The 22,645-nt window shown below is 55.5% G+C and overlaps 1 protein-coding gene across 5 annotated transcripts in view; it reads left to right on the top strand.

Annotated features, from left to right (window-relative positions):
* The window catches only part of AGRN (agrin), a 105,632-nt gene that overhangs the window by 30,586 nt on the left and 52,401 nt on the right, over positions 1-22,645 (top strand). For 2 of the 5 annotated variants that reach the window (XM_062620103.1, XM_062620104.1), the window contains exons 3-4: positions 9,478-9,498; positions 20,312-20,359. In XM_062620103.1, coding sequence (XP_062476087.1) covers positions 9,478-9,498; positions 20,312-20,359 — 69 coding nt within the window. Of the gene's footprint in view, positions 1-9,477; positions 9,499-17,701; positions 18,989-20,311; positions 20,360-22,645 lie in introns of those variants that run through there. The other 3 variants (XM_062620107.1, XM_062620105.1, XM_062620106.1) reach the window with 2 other exon arrangements.

The following is a 22,645-nucleotide window of genomic DNA, read 5'->3' as shown; positions in this document are numbered from 1 at the left end:
GCCTCGAGTCTGGTGCTGTGATTTAATGGGGAACCTGACCCTCTCTGTGTTATTAGAGCAGGGGCCTGGGAACTTCAGCTGCTGAGGGTGCTGGTAAACAGAATAAGCCCAATAGGGCTGGATACCTGGGCATCATTTGAAGAGTACTAACCCTAGCTCTATTTTGCCTGGTCTCTGCTGTTTTCCTTGTGGGCATCGGGTAATCTGATGGCCCAAGCATTGCAGATGCTCCAGGGAAGCCCATTTTGGCCTTTTAGGGACAACTGGGGAGTGCTGCCATTTAAAAACATGAATTTCTATAAAAATCAGTGCCACCTGTCTCAAGTTTCCTGGTCTAGGGCTGCCTTCTTCATGAGAAACTGAATTGGATTGTTAGGAAGGAGCTGGTGTTAGCAGCCGTACCCTGCTCTGGGAATGGGGTGCTTGTGGGTACAGAACCCCCTTTGTAATGCCCCACAAATCCTCTTCTCCCCTTACTGCTGCTCTGCATCTGACATTGCTCCTGTGCTCCCGTAGTGCCATGTATTCCCACCGGAGCCATGGCTTGGAGCACAGTGCATTCAAAAGGACCATGGATGGCCACCAGCATCCTGAAGCGACCATGGTGGGGATGCATGGAGCTTAAATGGGTTGAAGGAGGTAGGGTAGAAGCAGGAATCAGGTGGGAGTGGGATTAGGCTGGTGATGGGGAACAGTGAAGGGTGTTATTCCAGGGTCTCTATTAAACAATTAAAAGGGAATGTTCTTTAGGTAGAGAGAATGGAGTTGGATGCTGGGAAGGGAGGCAGCTGCTTGTGCTGGCTGCCCTACCCGGGATTCTGGCAATGACAGTTCTCCAAAGGGAAAGAGAATGAATTTTAATGAAATCTTGAAAGTCTTTAAATTTTCATGTTAACGTCAATTATTCAGGGCAGGCAAAAATCAGCTTTAAAGCCCTGTAAAAAGAAAGGGAAAGAAGGGACCAGTTTGATTTGGCTTGATTTCATTAGAGCAATTGATTTACATTTTGTTCCGCTGCAGGAGGGCTCAGATCTCAAACGAAGGGACAGGGATGCCCAGGGAAGCAGTGGCTGCCCCATCCCGGGCAGTGTTCAAGGCCAGGTGGGACACAGGGGCTTGGAGCAAGCTGCTCCAGTGGAAGGGGTCCTAGTGTGGAACTAAATGAGCTTTAAGGTCCCTTCTAACACAAGCCGTTCTATGACACGATGCTACGCTTGCTGCTTAACCCATATAAGTACCTTCCTCCATAGGGAGCCAAGGGTACCTCTTGTTATCCAGCCCATGTTGCAGGCATTCAGTGCTGTGATGTGGAGGAGCTGATGCCCTGGGACTATGTGCTCAGGCTAGGCAGCAGGTCATAGAATCATAGAATAGTTTGGGTTGGAAAGGACCTTAAGATCATCCAGTTCCAACCCCCTGCCATGGGCAGGGACACCTCACACTAAACCATGGCACCCAAGGCCTCGTCCAACCTGGCCTTGAACACTGCCAGGGATGGAGCATTCACAACCTCCCTGGGCAACCCATTCCAGTGCCTCACCACCCTAACAGGAAAGAATTTCCTCCTCATATCCAACCTAAACTTCCCCTGTTTCAGTTTGAACCCGTTCCCCCTTGTCCTGTCACTACAGTCCCTAATGAAGAGTCCCTCCCCAGCATCCCTATAGGCCCCCTTCAGATCCTGGAAGGCTGCTCTGAGGTCTGGCAAGACACAGGGCTCTGAGCCCGCTCCGCTGCAGTGGGGATCCCTGTGGTTCATGCTTAGACAGACACTGCTGACGTGCATCTTGCTCTTGGTGGGACTACGCTCCAATACATCACTGTAAGGGAGATGCTGAGGTGCTGGAGTGGGGCCAGAGAAGGGCAATGGAGCTGGTGCAGGGCCTGGAGCACAAGTGTGATGGGGAACGGCTGAAGGACCTGGGAGGGTTTAGCCTGGAGGCTCAGGGGGGACCTGATCGCTGCCTACAACTGCCTGAGAGGAGGATGGAGCCAGGAGGGGCTGGGCTCTGCTCCCAAGGGATGGGACAAGAGGAAACGGCCTCAAGCTGCCCCAGGGCAGGTTTAGATGGGGCTGAGGAACAATTCCTGCCCCAGAGGGTGCTCAGGCATTGGAACAGGCTGCCCAGGGCAGGGCTGCAGGCACCTGCCCTGCAAGTGTTCACACAGCCTCAGTGCCATGGGGCAGTGGTGGCCTTGGCAGTGCTGGGAATGGTTGGACTGGATGAGCTTAAAGGGCTTTTCCACCCTAATTGATTGTATGACTGTGACCGTGCCCCTGCCCCTGTTTCAAGTGATTCCAGTGCTCAGAGCATCCTCGGAGCATCCTCAGATCCCACCAGCCTGATGCGCTGCAGCCTTGGCTCACTTAGCTCTCTCAGATAGGGGATGCTGTATGTCTGCCTGTGCCCAAGAGCCTGGCTCGCTGCTGGTTGCCTCAATGAACAAGGCACTTGCTTCTTCTCAGTCCTGTGGCCTTTCTCACTCCCCTCTCACCAAGCCCGGGGCATCTGTCTGCATCTCTGTTCCGCATCCCCAGCAGGCTGATGCCTTGCCTCCCTTTGAGGGTGCCCCACTGGTGCAGAGGGGCTCCGTAGCACAAACACATCCTTTATTCCCTGCTGCTGAGAGCTGCCAGCCCTGGCTCTCTTCCCAGAAAGCAGTGCTAGTTTAGAACATAAGCAGCTATTGTCTTAGCCCTGGAGACTGTGATCTGAGCTCTGCTGGTATTGAGGAGGGGGGGAGAGAAGGGGATGCCGCATGCTAAAGGGACTTGAGAAAGGAGCCTAAGGAAGAGGGGAGATTTGCAGGCTCTCCATTGTGCTTGTCTCACCAAAAGCAATGCGGGTGCCCACTCCTCCTTTGACACTCGAATCGCTCTTCCACCCTGTCCCTGGGGTGGCTGTTACAGTAGTTTGTGTCTAGCAAAAGACTGGGGCTTTTGTCTTGTAGGGATGGAGAAGGAAATGGGGGAAGAGTGGTCCTGCAGTAAGGGCGTCTTATAGGACTGTATCCCAGTGGGATGCGCTACCCTGGTTGTAGTGGTACTGAGGACAGGCAAATTGCTTAAGGGATGGATGCCCATCTATAGCAAGGTGACAAAGTACCCGGTGAGCATCTTGTTGTGTGTGGCACAACACATTCTCCCATTCAGCTTTATCCTTACGGCTTGTTCCCACCACTTAGGGATGCAGGGTGGGGGCTTAGAGCACAGGGTGCTGCTTACCAGGGGTTTCTGCCTTGGATAATAAACCACAAGTGGGGTGCAGTCACAGCCTGTGGTGTGTGGCAGAACTATGATGATAACATGCTCTGCATTGGAGATTCTGCCTGTGCTTTTACTTGAAGAAGTTGAAATTCAGCACAAGAACAAAGGGATGAGGTAGTAAAATGAATGGGTGGGAAGCTGTTATCATATGTGGGGAACTTGCTCAGCATGAATATAGTGGCTCATAGGGGCAGAAAGGGTCTCATCCAGTCCCTGAGGTGGCTCGTGCCTCTCCTGCCTTGTTTTAGGTCTCCCTATTGAGGGCAACAAAAACAGCTCTGCAGTTCTTTGCTAGGACCTGCTTGACCTGTTCTTGTTTGCGCCTGGCTTTAATTTGGTCTGGGTTCAGCCCTGTCATCCAAAGGGAAATCACTCCACAGGTAAAGTGACAAGCAGGGATGGCTGGGTAAGGAAGCCCGGACTCCCTGCCAGCAACCCTAATCAGCCTGGAGTTGTGGGGAAGGAGCTCCTGGAGTGTCTTGTGCCTGTTTTCCCCCTTTGGGAAAGGAAGGGAGCTGCTCCTGAGGCCATTTCACGACTCATTTGGCCCTGATGAGCCGCGCTCAAGGCAGAGGGGTCGAGATGCTGAGTTTTCTCAGCTTAATCTGCTGCGGTGATGATCCTCTGCCACTCAGCAGGCTGATGCCTGCAGCCAGCCTGCTCTGAATCAACGCTCCCTGGCTTCAATCAAAGCCTTACTGTAGCGGAGGCTCTGCCTTGTGGGCTCCTTCCTCCCCTCCGCCAGCGCATCCTGGTACCCAACCCGCAGCAGCAGCTTAAAAGGGTGTTTGGTGGTGGCACAGAGGGGAAACCTCAAATCCTCGCAAGGCAATTACAGCTAATGAGACACTTCCGACACATCTGGTTTCAATCGGGGCTGTGTTTGGAGCCCTGCGCTGCAGAGCTGGGGAGGGGAGGAAGGTGAGAAAACCTCTTCAGCATCACCCTCCTCCCCAAGGTGGCTGCTCCCATCTCTTGCCAAGCCTAAACAATTAACACATGGAATCACACCTCCCCGGGGAGGTGGAATTGCAGCAGCAGCAATTATTGGATGCTGATGGCACGCCGATTGATATGGGGTTGAGAGGGAGTGTAATGTGTTTAATGAGTGTGTGATTTACAAGGCGAGGGATGTGTGGATGCCCCAGACTGAAGCAAATCTCTGAATCAGATGCCAACTGCAAGGGAAATTGAGAGATTTTCTTTATTTAGTGTGTGTTTGCTCGTTTTCTGTATGGATTCAGTATTAAATTGATGGAATCTGGCTATCCCAGACCTTCTCCTGCCCTTCTTCACTGCCACTTTGGGGACTGCATCCCACTGTGGATGGGAAGCGGGTGCCTGGATGCCTCCGGCTTTCAACAGCATCTTGGTACCCAGGCCCTGAGCTCTTCCAGACAACCCCACACTGCATTAGGTAAGCATTAGCCACAGGGCTCATCTCCAGTTTGGGACCATTGAGACGAGGTCTTTGTTTGAATGCGGATTTGTGTGGATCCCGGGCCCCTCTGGCTGCTGGTTTTGGCAGCAAGTGCTTTGTTATCTCAGTACGGAGGGTGGCCTTGGAGCAGGATGCAGGGAAGCAGTAGGGAGGGTCACGGAGAGAGGGATTTCAGGAAGTCTGTGTTGCCTTTGTGCCCTGAGCAGCGGGAAGGTGGCGTGGGAACCCTTGGCTTGTTTCCTTGGGAAGGAGGATGAACAACCTGGATCGCGCTGCCAGGCTTATCGGGGGCACTGGTGTGAGGGCAAAGAAAACACGGCGCTGTCGGGGTCCTGGGATCCATCAGGACCCGGCTTCGTCCCTTGGTGCATGAGCTCTGACTGGCAGGGTGCAGGTGAGCAGTCCCCACTCCTTGTCCCTTCACTGGCATGCATCCCTGCAAGCCAATCCTGATTAGGGGATCTGGCAGGGACGCCGTGCTTCCCTTATCCAGCCCCATCCCTGCTAGTAGTTATACCCATGGAGTGATTTTAACTTGCATTAAAGGGCTGATCCCAGGACAAAAGGCTTTGGAGGTAGACTTGCAGAGGAACCCCCCCCAGCCCTGCCTGGACCCCAAGGGTTGAGCCTGTGTTTGGTCCTTCCGCAAAGCCAACTTCCAGGGTCTCCTCTTCAGATTGGGATCTCCAAGCAGGGTTTTCCCAGAGGATAACTTGCCTTGGAGAGCTCTTCTGACCCCAGGAGCAGGGAAATGCTCTGGGAAAGAGGGGAGATTTAGGCTGGAGATAAGGAAGAGGTTCTTTACTGTGAGGATGCTGAGGTGCTGGCACAGGGTGCCCAGAGAAGCTGTGGCTGCCCCATCCCTGGCAGTGTTCAAGGCCAGGTTGGACACAGGGGCTTGGAGCAAGCTGCTCTAGTGGAAGGGGTCCCTGCCCGTGGAACTGGATGAGCTTTAAGGTCCCTTTAACCCAAACCATCCCATGCTCCATGTTGGTCGAGCATCTCACTTCTCCAAGCCTGACACAGGAAAGGAAGCCAAAGGCACATCCTGGGTGCTCCAATGGGTCTGTATGTTGTGTCCCAACCACGGCTCCATGCCTGGCCTGTGCTCCCCAGGCATCGCATGAGCTCCAGCTTCCTGCTCTGCTTTGCTTCTCTGCAGAGCTCGGGTGTATTCCCTTGCTCCGAGTAGGTTTCTATCCAGGGAAACGTTCCATAGTCAAGTGCCTGACCTTGGAACGGAGCCTCCCGCTCGCCTTTCTCTTCTGTTGTATTTAATTTAGAGTAAAATAAACTGCTTTTGCCGTCCTCGCTGTTAACAGCTGCTTCGGTTACGCCGCAGCACGAGGAAGGGAAAATCAAAGCCTGCTGGGGTTGAAAGGCAGGTCAGGCTCTGGGGTTACTCATCTCAATTGCACTTTTGTTCTCAAAATGAGAAGGAGAACACGTGCATCCCGCCAGGCTTTGGGCTTTGGGAAGAAGGAGCTGCGGGGTGGGAAGGTGCTGGACCAGGACCCCATCCAGCACTGATGCGGGGTGGTTGTTGCTAAGCAGAGGAGTGGTCCAGGCTGCTTTTGGCTCTGTGATGTCCATGAGTCACAAGTGACTTCTGGCTCCACAGAGTCAAGTGTTGAGTCTTGCTGCGGCTACACCAGCCTGAGTGGGTGTCTGGAGTCCTTTAACCCTTCTGGGATGCTCTTCTTCATCCATAAACTGAAGCCAGCAGCACTCACAGGGAACACAGACCCTGTTCTCCATCCAACCCTCATCCCTAGTGCTCTGCATCCCAGGTGGGATTTTGGAGCAACGCTCACATCTCATCCTGGTGCTGCAATTCCCACTCTTGGGGGCTGCAGCACTGATGACAGCAGCTTTGGGGGGGGGTCTTGGCAACTTCATCTTCTCTCTGTTGCCATCTCCCGGTGTTCTTTAGCTGTTACAGACCCAATGAACACCGGGTTTTGCTGTGCGCGCATGGAAGCTCTGCTTGATGTGAGCAGGCGGTGGGGGACACTTCGTTACTGTCTCCTTTGGACGCCCCATGTGGGGTTCCTTAAAGGTGCTGCTTTGGGAATGCCGTGCTGTGGCACATGGGGAATGAGCTCTTTATCCCTTTGCTGCGTGTGCTGGGTGCCTCTGCTGCTGTTTGTCACTCGGTGGCAACGGGCACGTCTCCATGCTGGCATTCGCATCCTTTCACTTGGCAAGGGATAGGGATCCAGGTGAAGCCCTGAAAGAACAGTGGCCAACAGGTTTGTAGAAACCCCAGCCAAGTATATTAGTCCCCAGGCCTGCACACTGGCTCTATGCTGTTCTATTGATGGAGTATTGATGTTGATCTTGATCTACTGATCTCAACTGTATCATAGCATCCCAGACTGGTTTGGGTTGGAATGGACCTTAAAGCTCATCCAGCTCCAACCCCCTGCCACGGGCAGGGACCCCTTCCATTCGAGCAGCTTGCTCCAAGCCCCTGTGTCCAGCGTGGCCTTGAGCACTGCCAGGGATGGGGCAGCCACAGCTTATATCTAATCTAAATCTCCCCTGTTTAAGTTTAAACCCATCAGCCCTTGTCATCAAGTTTATTCTGCTGCTTCAAATGTGTTGCTGCTGCTCTTGCGCCTTCCTTTCACCTTGGCAAGAGGCTCTTCAGAGGTGCTGCCTTGGCATGAAGGGGCTCCCCTGCTGCTCCGCAGCAGTAGCGGAGGAGGAGGAGTGGAGGAAGAGCCATCTCTTCTGACAGGTGACAAAAGGATGTGATGGAGATGGCACAATCCGCACCACCTGAATTTGGAGGCGTCAGAGCAAATGGAAGGAGGGCTGCAGTGCTGCAGCCAGACACTCATACATCATCTGCACCAAAGCTGGCCATGGGGTCTTGGCTTTCATTTCTGGTTTTCTGCCTCTTTTTATACGTGAAAATCCCCAAATAAGCACGCTGCTCTGGGATGTTTTCAAGCTGTTTTTATCCCATCTTCCTTTCTTCCCTCCATTTCCCAACAGGTTACAGCAGAGAGGGGCTCCCTGTTGCCAGCGGAGAAGGCTGCACGTCACTTCCTTGGCATGGGGCCGTCTCCAGTCCTCAATGCTCACTTTGTTTTGTATCCCTCACAGTCTCGGTGAGCTGTCAGGCCTCTTCACAGTGTCACATTAGCCATGTCCCATTGTGGGAGCTGCTGCTGCTGTGGCACACAGAGCACAGGGGAGGCCTCAGCATCCCTCAGCCTGGGTACCGATGAGCGCGCAGTGCTCTGTTCCAGCTGCATCCTCGCCTTCCTCCTCCTGCTTCCTCTTGCTCTTTGGCCCAGCATGATCCTTTTCCTTGGGAAGTCACCCACCTCCATCCCTTGCATCCCACCAGGCTTCCCCTGGGGCTCCATGTCCCGAGCCCAGCGTGAGGAAAGCACGTGAGCATCGCCACGTACTCCAAGCTCCATCCTGCTCTCAACTATGTAGCAGCAAATTGTGTGGCTCTGTGAGGAGGCAGAGCAGTCTGGGTGGAACAGAACAGGTTGAGTTGCATTTCACCCTGGGAGATACCCTTGTCCTGGTGGTGTGGGACAAGGACCTGAGCTCCTATTTCCATAGGCATCTATGATGAATGCTCTAATGGTTACAGGACTTCCATGCTGCCATAGATGACTTTGGAGGTAAATAAGCTGTGCTGAAGAACAGCTATTAAAATGCTCAGCTGTTTAACTGTGAACCTCCTCTTTCAGCATGGGTGTTGGGTTCTTTCATCCTCTGCTCTGGTTTCCTAGGCTTCGAAAGTAGCTCCGGCCCAGGTGATGCATTTGGGTAGGAGGTATCAAGCTGTGACGACAAAGGATGGGTCCCTTTGGGCTGAATGGGAAACGTATGATCCTTGGGAGCCTGTATTGGGAAGCTGGCGTGGCTATGGGTAGCTCCAGGCTGTTACAGGCAGTGAGTTTGCTTTCAAGAAGTCACCTATTGACAAGGCAAAGTTTAGCAGTTAATACACGTTCTCTTCTGAGCCTTTGGCTGCACTTCTTATGCTCTCCAGGACTTCCTTTAGCTCTCCTTGTAAGGAAAGAGGGCATGCTTCTCCATGGATCAAATCACTGCGGTATCTGCTCCAGCGTGCTTGTGTTGTGTGGCTGATAGCAGCCACTGCTGGGATGTTCTGGATGGGGTTTGTGCTGTTATTTGCACGTATTTCTGGTCCTGGGGCTCTCTGTCTATCCCTTGTGCTGTTGTTCAGGGTTTAGGCTGTTGCACTGCGTCAGGATCCTGCTGTTTTCTGCCTATCTGTAGATTCGGGGGCCTGTTGTGTCATGAAAACATGTTTAAATCAATGGGCATGGAGACAAACCCAAAGGGGACAAGTGATGCTCCTGAAATGAGGGTAGATGCTGGGGGTACCAATAGCATGTTGCTGTGTTGCAAGTGAAGGTGCCAGTTGTGCTGTCCCCTTTGTCCAGCCCTGGACCACATGTGGGTGTCCAGAGGCACAGCTTGGTGCTGCACATGAGCTGCTGTCCTCCTGCCTCCTCAGTGTGAGATGTAGGATTGCTGGACCAAGGATAAGGAATACTGACAACCCAACCATCACCTCCTGGGGTGATTTGGGAGCTGGTGCCCAATGGAAAGGGCTGGAAGAGATGGATGGAAGCTGCCCCATGTGGTGCTGATGGCAAAGCATTGGAGAGGGGGGCTTGGGAGGGTAGGAAAGCTTTGGGTTAGCTGCCTGTTTCCTTGTTTCTAACTGTTTTGTTCTCTCCTTTTTCTCCTCCCCTGCTTTCTAAAGAACATAGGAAGCTTCTTGCTGGTAAGTGGTGGTGTGTCATGCAAAGCAATACCATTTATTCCATCCACCATCAGGTTCGTTGGGTAGTCCCTGTCATTCTTCCATCTAGGATGTGCTGGAGCAATAGAAACCTTCTGGAGGTGGCTACGGGCACATCCATCCCCGTGGCTTCTTGGCTGCAGAGCGTGCCCTCACCTCAAAGGGAGCTATTGCTCTTAGATCACAGTTTGAAGAGCTGCTTTCCCCTCTGCCTCCACCTAGCCCAGCCTGACTTTGGTACCTGGGCTCCATTGGATTGCTCCTGACCTTGCACAAAACGAGTGCTGGTGCTGCAGCACCAAGGCTCTGGAGTGCTGTGGGCATGAAACTGTGATCTAAGGATGCCTCTCACCTAGTGTGTGTCTCATCTCCAACTCCATCCTTAGCCTTCACCTTCACTAGTTTCCTGGGGAGAGGGAGGGGGGGGGGAATAGCATCTTTCCAGCTTATAATGGAGCTAAAAGTGATGGGTTAAACCTGTCCTTGGGGGGTCTGTGGCATGTGTTGTACCTGATGTAGCTCATGAAAGAGGCAGAACTGGCTTGGAGCAAGCTGCTCTAGTGGAAGGTGTCCTTGCCCATGGCAGGGGGTTGGAACTGGGTGAGCTTTAAGGTCCCTTTCAACCCAAAGCAGTCTGGGATTGTATTAAACAGTGAATCCCAGTCATTAAAGCAAGCCATGTGTGTGCTGTGCCTGATGAGAGCAGCCCGTAGCAGGCGAGGGCAGCGTGTGTGATATCCATGGCTGCAGCCTGGCTGGGTGCCCACTTCCCCGTGATCCCCGGTGCTGGGAATCCCAGCATCCCTGGAGCCTCGTGGCCAGCTCCTTTGTTTGGTGGCTGCGGATGCAGGGTGTGTGTAGGGAAGGCGTTTGGCACGTGCTTGGGCTGGATGCTCATCTCACACCCTTCCCCTTGCGTGCACAAACCTTTGTGCTCATCCACTCGGGATGGAGAATGGGGCAGAGCAGAGCCACTGGAGCAGCTTGCTCCAAGCCCCTGTGTCCAACCTGCCCTTGAACACTGCCAGGGATGGGGCAGTCACAGTGCCAGTGCCTCAGCACCCTCACAGGGAAGAGCTTCTGCCTGAGAGCTCATCTCAGTCTCCCCTCGGGCAGGTTAAAGCCATTCCCCTTGTCCTGTCCCTACATCCCTTGTCCCAAGCCCCTCTCCAGGTTTCCTGCAGCCCCTTCAGGCACTGGAGCTGCTCTCAGGTCTCCCCTTCAGGAGCCTTCTCTTCTCCAGAGCTGCTCCAGCCCTCGCAGCATCTCCATGGCCTCCTCTGGCCTCGCTCCAACAGCTCCACATCCCTCTTGTGCCCCTTACGTACAAAGTGTTGCCTCTAGCACAAGGGCACACTATGTACATACACATACATAGAGATGGATAAGCAGCTGGTGTGACACAGGGTGGGATGGAGCTGTGGCAGCTCAGCTGGCCTTGGTCTGGGCATGTTCACCAGCACCGGGCCAGCTGTGGCTGCTGAGCTGTTTAGAGCTATTGCTGCTGTATTTCCTGCCTGGTCTGTGCCTTTATGTACAGTATAGAGACTGCTGTGCAGAACGGGAGGGGAAGGCTAAGGGTCTGCTTGGAAATGTGCCCTTGCTGGACAGAGGGACGTAGAGGTTTATGGACCTCTCCGAGCGCAGGAGGAGGATGGAGAGAAGCTGTCCAAGCCGACAGCATCCTCTGCTGGCTGAATATCCCTGTGCATCAGCCCTGAGATGCATAAACTGAGTCCCTTGCATTTCCAAGCAGGAGAGCATCCTGCTCTGCTCCTGGTGGGGGCTGTTCGCTGGCACAAAGTGCTTTACTCTGAGCTGTGTGTGGTTGGCAGCGTGGTGGCTGCTTTTTACCTCCTCCCTTTGGTATCCAACCTGCAAGCCCCGCTGCTGTGCCTATGAGGAAGCTCCAAGCAGGACCACAGTTGGTTACAGAGGCTCTCCCTGCCTTCCCAATCCAATTGGAGGGGCTGCATCCTCCCCTGCAGGCATATCCAAGCACATGGCTGCTGGCTGTGCTTCCTTTCTCCTTTCTAGTGATGGGCTTGAGCCCTCCTCACCTCCCTGAGGGGGGTTTGCTCTCCCTATGGATGCAGCCTGGGTTTGAGCACCATCGCTGTGGGGCTGGGTGACGGGCAATAGGCTGTGTGTGTCCTCCCCTACTGCTATAGGAGAGGGCAATGCTGCCTCCTCTCATCCTGCTGCTCAGCCTGGCTCTGTGCATTCCCAGGAGCCCAGTCTTGCACCACTCCATGGCCCCTGCGCTTTGTTTGCTTGGTGGGAAGCGGTTAACAAAGCTCTGCTGCACCAGAGAGCCTGGACCACAGCGTGGAGCTCGTGCTTTGTCTATGGTGGGTGCTGGACATTGCCACAACCAAGGAGCTGCTCCGAGGGAGCTTGGTGACAGGGGAGGGTGACTGATACAGAGCTGCATCACTCGAGGGTGCACATCCCTGCCCATGGCAGGGGGTCGGAACTGGATGATCTTAAGGCCATTTCCAACCCAAACCATTCTGTGACTCGATGATTATGGGCTCTCTTATGGCTGTCCTGAGTGGGGCAACCAGGGGCAAACCCGTTGCTCTCGTGCAGAGCCCTGCCTGGGATGAGATGGCAGAGGGCTATGGGGCTGCCCTGTGCATGGGGTTCAGGTTCTGCACCCCAGGGCAGCCCTGGCTCAAGGTGGCCGGTCCTTCCTGAATACTGCTGCCAGTATTCCCTCCGCCTGCAGCACTTTGTACAGCTCCCATGGCAGGTGATGCTTCTCCTGTTGGGATGCGGCACCTCCGCTCGGGATATGTGCTGGCCACTCCTGCATCCCCCACTGCTGCTACTGAGCTCCTTGAGGGCTGATGGATAGGAATTGTCATAGAATCGTGGAATGGTTTGGGCTGGAAGGGACCTTAAAGCTCCTCCAGTTCCAACCCATTGCCATGAACAGAGACCCCTTCCACTGTAGCAGCTTGCTCCAGGCCCCTGTGTCCAACCTGGCCTTGAGCACTGCCAGGGATGGGGCAGCCACAGTTCAGGGCAGACTGGCCTGTGAAGCATTTGACAGGTCTGTTGTCCCCCAGCAAGGAGCAGCTTCCCATCCTCATCACCCTCCTGTTGCTCCACCATCATCCCCGCCCCATGCATGGGGATGCTGGGGGCAGCCTGCTCTCGGCTGGAGCCTCCTGCGGCACGATCCGTGCTGTGCGGAGCAGCAGAGGGCAGTGTGAGCCTGCCAGAGAGGAGCCAGGGCTGCAGAGCCGCGGCTCCAGCCCGAGCAGCCGCAGGGTTGGGGCTGTGAAGTGCGTGCATCCCGCTCCGGATACCCTTGGAACACCGGGAGAAGGCAGCGGGACAGGTCCTTAGTGCCATGGGTCAGTGGTGGCCTTGGCAGTGCTGGGGAATGGTTGGATTTGATGAGGTTAAAGCTCTTTCCCGACCCAACTGTATTCCATGATCCCTGAACACAGGAGCGTGGTTCTCCTGGGAATCCTTGTGAAGGCAGAGGGTGACAGTGCTTGTCTGGAGCTGTGTGTCCTAGCGCTGGGCTGCATCATCCCCTTCCCTTGGGTTGCTTTCGCTTCGCTCTGTGCCTGCTTTTGATCTGTGCTGTATCTGGGGAGCTCTTTAGACGTGGACACCAAGTTCCATGTGCACACCTTGTTTTAACCTTTCCCTGTTTAAATCGGGGAGGCAGAGACATCACAAACCCACTCACTCTTGGGTGGTTGGGTGGAACTGCTATGGGCTTTGTGCTGCGAGTGTGAGGAACATCTGGGGCTGTCTGGCACTTCCAATGCAGCACAGGCTGTGATGTGCAGACAGTGATGCATGAGAGACGGTGACCTGTATCCCCTGTGGCACATGCGCGTGGACCACTCCATCCTACAGCACATCTGGAAAACAGCTGCACGGTCCCGAGCTGCATGGTAAGAAGGGTTTGCTTCAGGACAAAGTCACTAAGAGGGAAATTAAGAGGCACCCCTTGTCCAGCGCTGCCTGGCATAGCTCTTCATTGGGAATGGTGCGGATGGAACCCCTTTTCCGCTCCCCGCACGCCCGCATCCCTGTCTCCCGTCGATAGGGAATCAGAGCTCTTCCCTCCCAAGCGCTGCTCAGCAGGAGTCAAGCTGGGTCCTGCCAAGTGTTAAATGAAATAATTAAAGCCCCCACTTTCTCCCCCTCCTCTGCAATGTTGGTAATGAGCCTATGGAGCTACAGGAGGGGATGGGGATGTGCAAATGCCTTCTGCAGGCTCCCTCCTCCTCTTCACCCTCCCTGGAGGAAGCACAAAATGGCTCTCCAGGCATTGGGTGCTGACAGATAAATCCCAATTAGCTCCCTGCCAAACAGGATTAGGGAGAATGGAGCCAGGTGGGGAATCAGCTTGGAAACAGCAGGAGCTGGGGGCTCCTGTGAGGTCTGTAGCTCAGTGAGGTGGGAGAGACTGACAGCTACCAGCCACTTCCTAAAGCAGCACTGGGTTTTGATGTCGCAGGCTGGTGCCTGGAAGAGGCAGAAATGAAGGCGAAGGAAATGAACCTGGTGTTATCTCATTGTGGCCAGTAAATGGGCCACAATGCGTGTCTGTGCTCCCGCAGCAAGAGGATAACCCCAGCATCCTGCCACGCTGCTCGGACATCCTCCCTGTGAAAGGCCACAGATAACCCCATTAATGGCACCAGGCTTTTAGCTGGCTGGTGATCACATGGAGGCCTTAATGCAGGGAGCACTGGTTTAGAAACTGGCCTGGGCAATATGGGTGAGCTCAAGGTTTATGTTTTGTTGTAGGAGAAGAATAGCTGTGTCTGAAGGTGTTATAATGGGGGCTATCCCTGTCCCTCCCTCTTCTTCCCTGGTAGATACAGTGACTTTCTGCCTCTTGCCGTTTGCTGGGGCTGGTCCCCTTCTGAAAGCCTGCAGCTATAGCCAGGATGCTTCCAGTTCCAAGGAGGAGGAAAGGGAGGAATGCTGCATGGATGATGAGCAGTGGATGCTCTGGAGCCTGGCTGGTGGGACTGGGATTTCCCATTGCAATTGAGCCATATGTAAAGGTATCAGGGTGGTCCAACTTGTCCTGATGTCTCAGGTGCCTTTGGCTTGTGCACAGCCATTGCATGGCCCACTGGCCACCTCTTCCATCTTCCAGGCTGCTCACTTCTGAGCCAAAGGTGGCTTTTACGTGCTCCTTCACCTTGCTGGGGTCTTGCTGTGCTTTCTTACCTGGTCCTTCATGTCTTGGTGTAGTGTAAAGGGATGAGTGTGGTGGGCAAGGTTGGCAAAGGGATCGTATGGGAGACTGGCTGTCCCTGTGTGCTGTAGCTGGTGCAGAAGGATGCAGGCATGAGATGTAGCTGTGCAGCATCCAGCTCTGGGGAGGTGATAACAGCCATAACCCACATGGATGGACCAGGCAACGTCTCCCGTGCACGTGGCTCCTCTGATAACCAAGTCTCATCTGAGAGACTTGCATGAGGCAAATGTAAGTGTCTGACCTGCCCGTGCTGCATTTGAACCTGCCTCCTCCAGGACACACAGTTGTTCATACATGAGGCACTCCTGCCCCTAAAAGCGGCCCCTAAAGGGCTGGAGGGGACAGAGTCCTCACAGACCTGGGAAGAAAGGGAGGACTGTGCAGCGGTGATTTGCATGTGAAAACACGCAGGCAGGAGGATGCAAATGGCCTGGATTCCCTTTGGGATTTGTTCCTTTCTTTACTGGAAGCCTTTGGCCTTAGCCTGCGTGTGCTGGGATTGCTGGGGAAGCATGGCTCTGAGCATAGCTCAGGGAGAGGTGTGTGGAGTACAGGAGGGAAGAGGGATGCTGCTGGGTCAGCGTCAGCATGGGGAAGGCGTTGGGCAGTATCCCAGGGCAGAGCAGAAGGATGCAGGACCATGCGGTGACCGAGCAGAGGAGAGGACCAGGGCACTTTGCTCTATGGGAAGGTCTTGGCTTCTTGTGTGATGCTCCAGAAATTCCCAGGGGCTGCAATCACTGGGAAGGGTTCTATAAATGCAGCAGGGACTTGAGCTTAACCTTTGGCGGGGGGAAACACTGGGTTGGAGAGGTTGTGGGGGGCTCTGTGTGTGGTGAGATTTGGAGTCTCCATCCAGTTGCTGTGTGCTTCGACTTGCTCAGTGAGTGCTCCTTCCTCATCCCTGGTGATGGAGGGGTGTTGTGCCATGTCCTGTGGCCTCTGGAGAGGGATGAGGAGCACTTCCCCTTCTGGCAAAGGGCTTTGCTTGTGAGGGGGACCCTGAGATGGGTTTTTAGTAGGGATATGCTTGGGAGAGATGGATTCAGGAAGCAGTTGGGCTCTCAGGGGCTCTGTTTGGAGGAGAACAGCTCCTGGGGTGCACATCAATCTTCCTGCCTGCTTGGACGTGACATGGTTTTGTGGTGGGTAAAGGTTGGGCTTGATGATCTTAAAGGTCTTTTCCAACCCAGCTGATTCTGTGCTCAGGCACCCTGCTTGTGTGGGCTCCCCTGGTTAGGATGCAGCCCATGCCTTGCAGCAAGCTGGGATCATATTCTGTGAGTCCCCAGGGAGTGATGCAGGTTTAAAGGGGAGCAATACCTGGGACGTAATTGGAATTCTTTCCTCCTTTCCCTGTTTTCCTCCTTCCCTGCACTTGGCACGTTGTACCCACAGTGCTGGGACACCCAGGATGCTCCCAGCCCACATCTCCATCAGAGACGAGCAGCTCTGTGGTGTACCTTATGCCAATCCCATCCTGATGCCTGCAGTGCCCTGCTAAGGGACCACCCAACCTCCTCCACATCTCCCCACCGGAGGGGAGAGGAGAGGAGGTGGATTCAGCTCCAGTGTTTGTGTCCCTCAGGCTCCAGGCTAATTGCCAAGGTGAGGGAGGAGCGAGGCTGGGGTTGGGAGGGATGCATGCTGCCCGCAGGGTTGTTCTCCCACCTCAGGTTGGTGTTGTCTGTTGGAATGGGAATTTCCATGCAGTGAGCATCTCCCCAGGCTGTGCTTCCCGTCCTGGCTGCCTGCTGGGGGCCGAGCATGGGGCGATGGGAGGAACTTAGAGCAGCTTCTCTGCAATGAGCTTCCCAGTTTGCCCACAGCGGGGTTCCCCGCTGCCACATCCCCACAGTGCTCATCTTCCCCGAGGAGAATGGGAGGGGGGGTTGAGGATGTGGTACAGCAAGGGCAGCCCCTCCGCAGCGCTGCGGGACAGGGGACGTGCAGAAGCCCTCGTGTCCCATGGCTTGGGTGATGAACCAGCCCCTGGAAGCGCAGGGCTGTGTGTATTCAGGTGCCTCTGTAACCAGAGAGCCCTCCTCTTGCAGGGTTTTGTTGTGAGCCTCCAGCGCTGCTTTGTTCCTCCATGGTAGGAAAGAGCTCAGCCTGTTCCGAGACCTTCACTCGAGGAATCTTTTCTCTCCCCATACTCTCTGTTCCCCCATCCAGCTGGTGTGCTGGTGGTGCATGGACCCAAGAGCACCCACTCTGCGCCTGCTCCCTCCGGGTGTTCGTGTGGGGCTGCTGTGGGTTGGAAAAGAGCTTCCAGCTCATCCAGTCCAACCATTCCCAGCACTGCCAAGGCCACCACTGCCCCATGGCACTGAGGCCTCGTCTCCACAGCGGGTGGATGCTTCCATGGACGGTGCCTGCAGCCCTGCCCTGGGCAGCCTGTTCCGATGCCTGAGCACCCTTTGGGGCAGGAATCGTTCCTCAGCTCCATCTAAACCTGCCCTGGTGCAGCTTGAGGCCGGTTCCTCTTGTCCCATGGGGGAGCGATGAGGCCCCCCCTGAGCCTTCTCCTCTCCAGACTGAGCCCTCCCTTTAGCACCAACACCCAGACAATGGTCACGGCGGGGCCGCTCCTTGCGGGGCTCCGCTGCCCCCCGGGGGTCTCGTCCCTAACGCTGGGGAGGGTCCGATGCTGCTCCCGGCCGCTCCGCCCCAACGTGGGCGATCGGGCGGGCGGGGCGATGGGTCCCGGCCGGGCTGGCCCCGGGGGAACGGGGCAGCGCTCCCCGCTCTTTGTCTGCGCCGCGCCCGCTCCTTTGTTGTCTATTGGGGGGGGGGTCTCGCTCCCTGCGCTCACCGGGGCTCGACCCACGGCGGGCGGGGAAGGAAGGAGGGGAACGGGGATAGAAGGAAGGGGGGGACACGGCGGGCGCCGGGGGCAGCGGAGCGGGCGGGGAAACTTCAGGGCGTGGGGCGGGCGGGTGCTCCGTTGTCTGATGCTGCGCGGCCCTTCCACGCGTGAATCCCGGGATTAGGGAGCCGGGATTGGGGAGCGGGGCTCCGGCAGCGCCGCTCTGTCCCTCTATCCCGCCCGTGCCGCTTCCCCCCATGCCGGGCTCGGCGGGCAGCCGGGATCGCTCCGGGAAGGACTGGCATGTCCTTGCGTGAGGAAGCGCTGCCGCTCTGCCCCGCTTGCTCTCCGCCGCCGAGGTGTGCGGGGCGGCAGCGAGCCCGACGGGAGGACCGGGGCGGCGGAACCGGTTTGTTCACCGGAGGCTGAGGAAGCGGCGGGGGAAGCGACGTGAGGCTGCGGGGCGGAGGAGCGGTGGATGTGAGCGGAGCCGCGCTGCGCGGCTGCTGAAGCATCCTCCGGTGCGAGGATATTCCTGGAGGTTCGGAAGCTGGGAGCGTGGGATACCTGCTCCGGAGCATCCGCAGCTGAAGGAGACACAGGCAGCGGAGGAAGCTCGGTGTTCCTGGAGCGAGAGGCTGCTACACACCGCCGGGGTGGTGAGATTTCACCTCCCATCCCCACCAAGAGGATACTGAGGGAACACGGATGTTTCCGAGGCTGTAAGCCCAAGAAGGGTCCCATGCTGGTCCCCCTCGCATCACCTCTGTCCCAGCCCTGCTCTTGGGAGGCAGCGTGCATCGGGGCTGTGGCAGCCTCCATCATTCCCACACCAGTAGCAGCTTGTCCCCATCCCGGTGGTCTTGGCTGCAGAACTTGAGCTCTCAGCACTTTTGCCTGGGGTTGTTTAGTTTGCAAGGTGCGGATTGACACGGATTCTGTTGTTCCATGACACCTGCCGGGCTGGAAGAGGGATTGCTGAGCACAGGACTGTGTGTGTCCTTTCAGAGCGAGCTCGGACCTGCCCCTTAGGCAAACCCCTGCTTTGAGATGGCAGCTGTGGGGACAAACTCGTGCTCCTGGAGGTGCCACCTTGCCCTGCTGTGAGCAGAGAATGGGAACCTCTGGGAAAACTTAGGTCTTGCTGCTGCTGAACACAACCAGGGAGGGGGAAAAGAGGGATTCATGTGAGCTTTGTGGCTGCTCTGCCTTGGATGGGTCGTCGGTGGGTCGAGCTTTGGCCTGCAGCATGACAGCTTGCCAGTACCCCATGGCGCCGGGGGCTTTGGAGCGGGACCGGCTGTACCAGCACAAGGTCTCCTTGGTGGTGCGGTACTTCATGATCCCATGCAACATCTGCCTCATCCTCCTGGCCACCTCCACGCTGGGATTTGCCGTTCTGCTCTTCCTCAACAACTGTAGGTGTCTCTGGGCGTGTGGGAAGAGCAGGGGAGGGAAAAGCAGGGGTCAGGTCAGTGTGGGAGCAGCATCCCAGTGCTGCCATCGCTTGTCTGCTGCTGTCTGGGGAGGTGACAGCTCGCTATGTAGCTCTACCCTCCTTTTCCCTTACGTGATGCTGTGAATGTGGGTGTGTGTGAGCCAGCTCCAGCTCCCTACTGTGTGCTCATGCTTTTGGCTGCACCAGCACCCTCTGTGTCCCGTGTCCCCAAAATACTCCGTGTCCTGATCTGCTGCTGGAGGTCTGAGTGTGGGTGATGCTCCGGGGGGGATGCATTGGTCTGTTTGTGAGGTGGGGATCTCAGCAGGGCTCTGTGGGAGGTGAGGGGCAAGTGATGTGAGTCCTGCTCTGGCCAAGGGCTTTTGCTACTCCCTTGTGATAAGGAAACTCAACCTGTGACTATATGTGATGGATGTGAGATATCTTCTAGGCTGCTTCCTGCTCTCTATACATTCTCTTGCTCTGAAGAATCAGCAGGTCGGGGCAACAAGACAGAGTTCTCCTTGAGGTCAGGCGGCCCTGGTGTGACTGAGTAGATCACACAGTTGGTTCCAAGCGGATGTGGGTACATCCATGAACTGCCGGCTGCTGTAGGCACTGTGCTCTGTTCACACATCCTTGCATGGGTGCTCCCCACCCCAGAGCCTGTGAGGAAGACTCCATCATGAGAGGTGTCTTTTACCTCCTTGATGCTGGCAAGTGCCCAACGCCTGCTGTGAGGAAAGCCTTTAGAGGGCAGGCGAAGCCTTCAGCCTGGCTTTGGGCTCACCTCCTTGGCTCATCAGGGGATATCCAGATGTAAGGGCTGGCAGTGGCAGGGCAAGGTCCCACTTTGCCCTGGGATCTGTGGTCCTGTCTATGGGAGCTTTCACCTTCTGCTGCCCCAGGTTACCCCATTCTCCCACCTGTGGTTGGAGGTGCAGCATCCCTACTGCTGTCCTGCTCAACCCAGGTGACTTGGTGAGTTGGTACCCAGGTACACGTGTGAGAGGTGATGCACAGCGTGATTTACATCACAGCCCTGGTGAGATGCACCTGATCCTGCCAGGCTGCCAGATCCCAACCCAGAGATGCTCCCTTGATGCAAATGGGAGAGCTGGAGCTCCTGTTCCCTTCTTGCTCCCGTGCGTTCCCTGGGGATCAGTGCCTGCTTGTGTGCTGAAGGAAGGAAATGCTGGTCCAGCAGCTGCTGGGGAGCGGTGGGCAGGGGTATGGGGGCTGCAGAGGAGAACGTGTACCAAAGGGGAGTGCTGACAGCCCCTTGTTTTGTGTTTCTTTGCAGACAAGCCCAATAGTTACTTTACTCAGACGCCGCCAACGCCGCGCGATGGTAAGTACCCATTGCTCTGCTCCTATGCTCAGGATGCGCTTGAGCCTCTCGTGCTCCTCCTGACCCAGTGATCTATTTCCCTGTGCTGCATGTCCTCATCCCTGCCCTGGGGATGCAGGAGTTGGATGCTGGGCAGAGCAACTGCTCCTCCTGGCTCCCTTTCCCTGCAGAAGGTTTTCCTGGGTGGAAACGGGAAGGGGCTGGAAAGGGAGATGGGATCATCCCGTGGTTTGCAGAGCTTTACTGGTTCATGGGGCTGTGCAAAAAAAGTATAAGGGACCTTAGACTTAATTCCATGGCTATTCTGTGTTTATTCCCTGTGGGTCTTCCTGGATGTTGGCAAAAGGAAAGGGGAAGCAGAAGGGAGCAAAACCAAGGTTGAAGAAGCAAATGGCATCTATGGCCGCGGTATGTGATGGGAGGGAAAGGCTGTGAGAAGGTGATGGACTGTTGTTAGCATGATGAAATAGCCAGAAACAGTGTTCTGCCTCCCTTGGTTCCTCTGTGGTTTCGGTGTGGTGTCAGAGGGGAGCACAGGGAGTGATGTGGACACAGCATCTCCTGCTTTAGCAGGTCTTGGTCTCGCTGGCAAAGGACTGGAGTGGGTTGTGCTGGCCCACCGCAGGAGGAGGTTAAATGGGCATGAAGAAAGGAGGAATCTCTGCAGCCCAAGTGTGTGGGATGTGGAATAAGCAGGGGTTTTGAGGCTACCAGAGGTTGCTGAGATGCTGTTGCCCGTTCATTAAATCACTGCTTCTGCTGCACAGCCAAAGTTGAATCATCGCATCCCGGCCCATCCAGCCTTGGATCAGTCAGCTCCTAACACTGCCTAAACGCTACCACCAAATCTGTTGGGCTCCTGTTCCAGCTGGCAAAAGGTTTCAGCTCTACCAGCACCCAGAGCCAAATGGAAGCTGGTGTTCAGCTTAGGTTGCTTAGGTCCCACAGGCTTCTGCTTCTGGGCTCGCTTAGCAATTCCCTCTCCATCTCCCATCATCTGTGTGTCCTTCACAGGCAAGGACAGCGCCTTTGTTTCCAATGGACTTGCATTTTCCCTGGACCACTTATGGATTGTCTTTCACCTATGGGTTCCCTGGTGTCTGATGAGCACCTCGCACCTTTCCTCTGAGCTTCCTAAAGCCTTCTGGTCTCTCAGACCTGCAGGGACTTTGCTTTTTGAGGCCATGCTGTTACCAGTCAATGCTTTAAAAGCTGTTGGATGCAGGCAGGCACACGCTCAGATAATGTCATTGCAGGAGCTTTGTTTTCACTGAGCATCATTTGAGCACGCTGCTTTTTTGCTGGCAGGATCTCCAGTCCCCTTCCCCATGTCCCACACGCCCGGAGAAGGAGCCAGGAGAAAACAGCAGTCAATTAATAGCATGTTTGTTTCTTCCCTTCTTGCTTTCTCTTCTGGAGGTGGGAAAGGAGGCGGGGGAGAAACGGATGCTAGATAAAATGTGATTAGTCTATAATTGGAGCAGAGGAGACATCTAAGGCAAAAATAAAAGCAGACGTAGGTGTAGCTCCTTAGCTTAGGGCTCCAAAATATTAGCAGCCCAGCCCATCCAGATGACATACTCCAAAAGATCTCTGGTCCCCACAAGAGATGGAGAACTACTACCCATGGGGGTGGGTAGCCGAATGAGGCCCCTCCTTTGGCAGGCTTCATAGTTCCAACCTGCTCTAGTGGAAGGTGTCCCTGCCCATGGCAGGGGGTTGGAACTGGGTGAGCTTTCAGGTCCCTTCCAACCCAAAACAGGCTGGGGTTGTGTGATTTAGGCAGGGCTGTGCTTGTACTTGCAACTGCGGGGGCTGTGTCCCAGCACAACAGTGTGATAGTGGCAGCATTAAGCACAGCACGGGCCCTCAGTTGCTGCTTCTCCATTGAGCTCCTCGAGGTTCATCACCTCTTCATCTCCTGGGGCCGATCCTGCCCTTCTCCAAGCGCTATGGTGAGCAGTGTTGTGAGTGTTGTGCTGTGAGCCAATGGATCTCTGCCCATCGGTACCCGCTGAGGATGCGCACCTTGGGATTTCCATGTGGGGACCCTGCTGCTGGGAGGTTTATAGTGGTCCTTTCCCCTTCCAAACTGGTGCAGAACAGGGCAGGAATCATTGTCAGCCCAGGCAATGTCAGACCTCAGTTTTCCCTATGAAGGAAGTGGCTTCATGCACCTTGGGCATCATCTCTTCTGCAATGACCCTGTCTTGCACACATAAAAGGTGCTGCAGCCACGGCTGCTCCCTGGTGCTTGGTGATGCTGGAGGTGGAAGACACTGCAGG

The sequence above is a fragment of the Pezoporus occidentalis genome, unplaced genomic scaffold (assembly GCF_034315485.1).
Source record: "Pezoporus occidentalis ecotype Australia unplaced genomic scaffold, CSIRO_AGI_Poc_V1 ctg219, whole genome shotgun sequence".
In the NCBI taxonomy this organism is placed as follows: domain Eukaryota; kingdom Metazoa; phylum Chordata; class Aves; order Psittaciformes; family Psittacidae; genus Pezoporus; species Pezoporus occidentalis.
Note: the sequence above shows the minus strand (reverse complement) of the source record. Positions and strands in the feature narration are given on the sequence as shown.